The sequence below is a fragment of the Parasteatoda tepidariorum genome, chromosome 10 (assembly GCF_043381705.1).
Source record: "Parasteatoda tepidariorum isolate YZ-2023 chromosome 10, CAS_Ptep_4.0, whole genome shotgun sequence".
NCBI lineage: Eukaryota > Metazoa > Arthropoda > Arachnida > Araneae > Theridiidae > Parasteatoda > Parasteatoda tepidariorum.
Window position 1 is genome coordinate 2,017,639 of NC_092213.1, and position 1,997 is coordinate 2,019,635.

At 32.3% G+C, this 1,997-nt stretch overlaps 1 protein-coding gene across 1 annotated transcript in view; it reads right to left on the minus strand.

Annotated features, from left to right (window-relative positions):
• Positions 1–1,997, minus strand: part of LOC107451827 (peroxidase) — a 43,226-nt gene that overhangs the window by 23,433 nt on the left and 17,796 nt on the right. Inside the window, exon 5 of the mRNA XM_071186482.1 lies at positions 496–663. Within this exon, the coding sequence (XP_071042583.1) occupies positions 496–663 (168 nt within the window). The remainder of the gene's footprint in view (positions 1–495; positions 664–1,997) is intronic.

The following is a 1,997-nucleotide window of genomic DNA, read 5'->3' on the forward strand; positions in this document are numbered from 1 at the left end:
GGCTTCTCTATGGTAAATTTTCCTAAGGGGAAGCACTTTCGTTGTTTTTTCGATTCGCTGCAGACTTTACTCCTCCTAAAACAGGATAAAAACGAAACTACGAAAAAGGAGAGAAAAAAAAATGTTTTTTTTTCTTCTCGCTTTTCTGTCTTACCCTTAAGCCCTGTTTTTTAGATTTTTTTAACTTTACTTATACTTATTTATTTTTACTGCAAAAGATAAGTCGTTCTCGATTCAAGTATGAGGGAATTTAATCTTAGACTATGTCAACCTTCATCTATCAAAAGGTACCTCGTGATGGATTCAAGTTAACATGTCTTATATACTAGTGATTTGTTATTTAACATTTGTAGTGGTAGTTACGCCACAAGTACGCCATTGGCATGTTTTTTACCTGCTCATTAAGATTTTATTTCACGAGGTTCATTAAAATCATATCATTCATCAAATAAAAAGTAACATTTTAGCTGGAAAAAGACGAAAAATGATAAAGACCTGTCATCGCTGGAGTTAAAGTCATGTCATGAGTGATGAATTGTCCAAAGAAGGGGAAGAGAGCAGACACTAAAGTAGACGAATTACTGATATTTCTCACAGACAGAGATAAGCGTCTGCTCAATGGCAAATCCTTACCATTCACTGATTTCCGAATTCCATTGGTCCCTGTAATGCGAATCATGTTAGTTTTTCTCCATCCTTAGAGTATTAACACATGTAAATTTTGATATTATTACATAATAATAATATCAAAATTATTAAAATACTATTACCTTAACACTAGATTGCCTGAGGAAGTCATTTTGAATGCTTTTTAATTTCAATTAGAAAAACAATGATGTATGTAATGACGCAATTTCTTAGAAATTTGTGACTGTTTGCACAACATATAATTTTTTTATTGTTAATATTTACTAATAAGTTGTTATATAACTGTAAATAATATAAAAAATATTAATTTTAAAAAAATTTCTTCATTCTTTCACAATCCAGTCCACTGGTCTTGCATCAGAAAGGTGCTGGGTTTGAATCCCGGAAATGGCATGGGTGTTTTGTCATTCTCTGTACTATCTGTCCTTATTGTGGGAGCAACGTTGGCCCACCTAATAGGCTGCCCCTGAGAGAGTGGCCAACAAATCTGCCCTTCAGATGCCTGTATGACCTAGGTCATTATTCAGGTGGGCATTGGGAAAAACAAAACAATCATTTTGTCTGCTTTTTAGGCAATATAGGTTCAGTCTTTCTAGTTAGTGTAGGAGAAGCGTGCAGATCGTAAAAAGGCAAATATTAAAAAAAGGGCAATTAATAAAAATTGTGCAATTATTAAGAAAATTTACGGATCATTAATTTTAACTGATTTCTCAAAAAGGAAATAACGTGTGAATTAGATTACCAACCATCTGTGATAGGTTTTTTTTACGAGTACTGGTTAGCATTGTGTGCTCGTGATGATATATTCAAGATAAGGATTCTTTTTAATAAATTTTATTTTTCATGCACTAGATCCAATCTTGTCAAAACATTTTTGGTATAAAAGGATTGATACAAATGGAAGTTCTGCAGAGCTCTTACGGGTCTTTCGAACTTCAATGGTGAGGATTTTAAAACGTTTACACAGCTGACGATTCTTTTCGATTTTGCGGAAGAATTTATTTTATATCGTAAGTGACAGAAAAAACTTTTTTCCTTTTTGTTCCGTTTTTGAACAGATAAATTACTTCCAAATGATATTAACCGCTACTGCATATAAACAAATTAAACTAACATAGATAAAAATATTATATAAACACCAGTATTTTTCTCAAAAATATCTGGAATTTGCTGATATGATTGTTCACGATCATTATTTTTATTCAATTCAAAATATATTTGTGTATTCCAGGCATCTCCACAAATTAGTGTTGTTTAGTACCCTACATTATTATCTTTTGTTACCAACTCTTTTCAATTCGCGATCGCAACGAACTATAGGGGGCGTTGTTGTATGAGACGCAAATGAA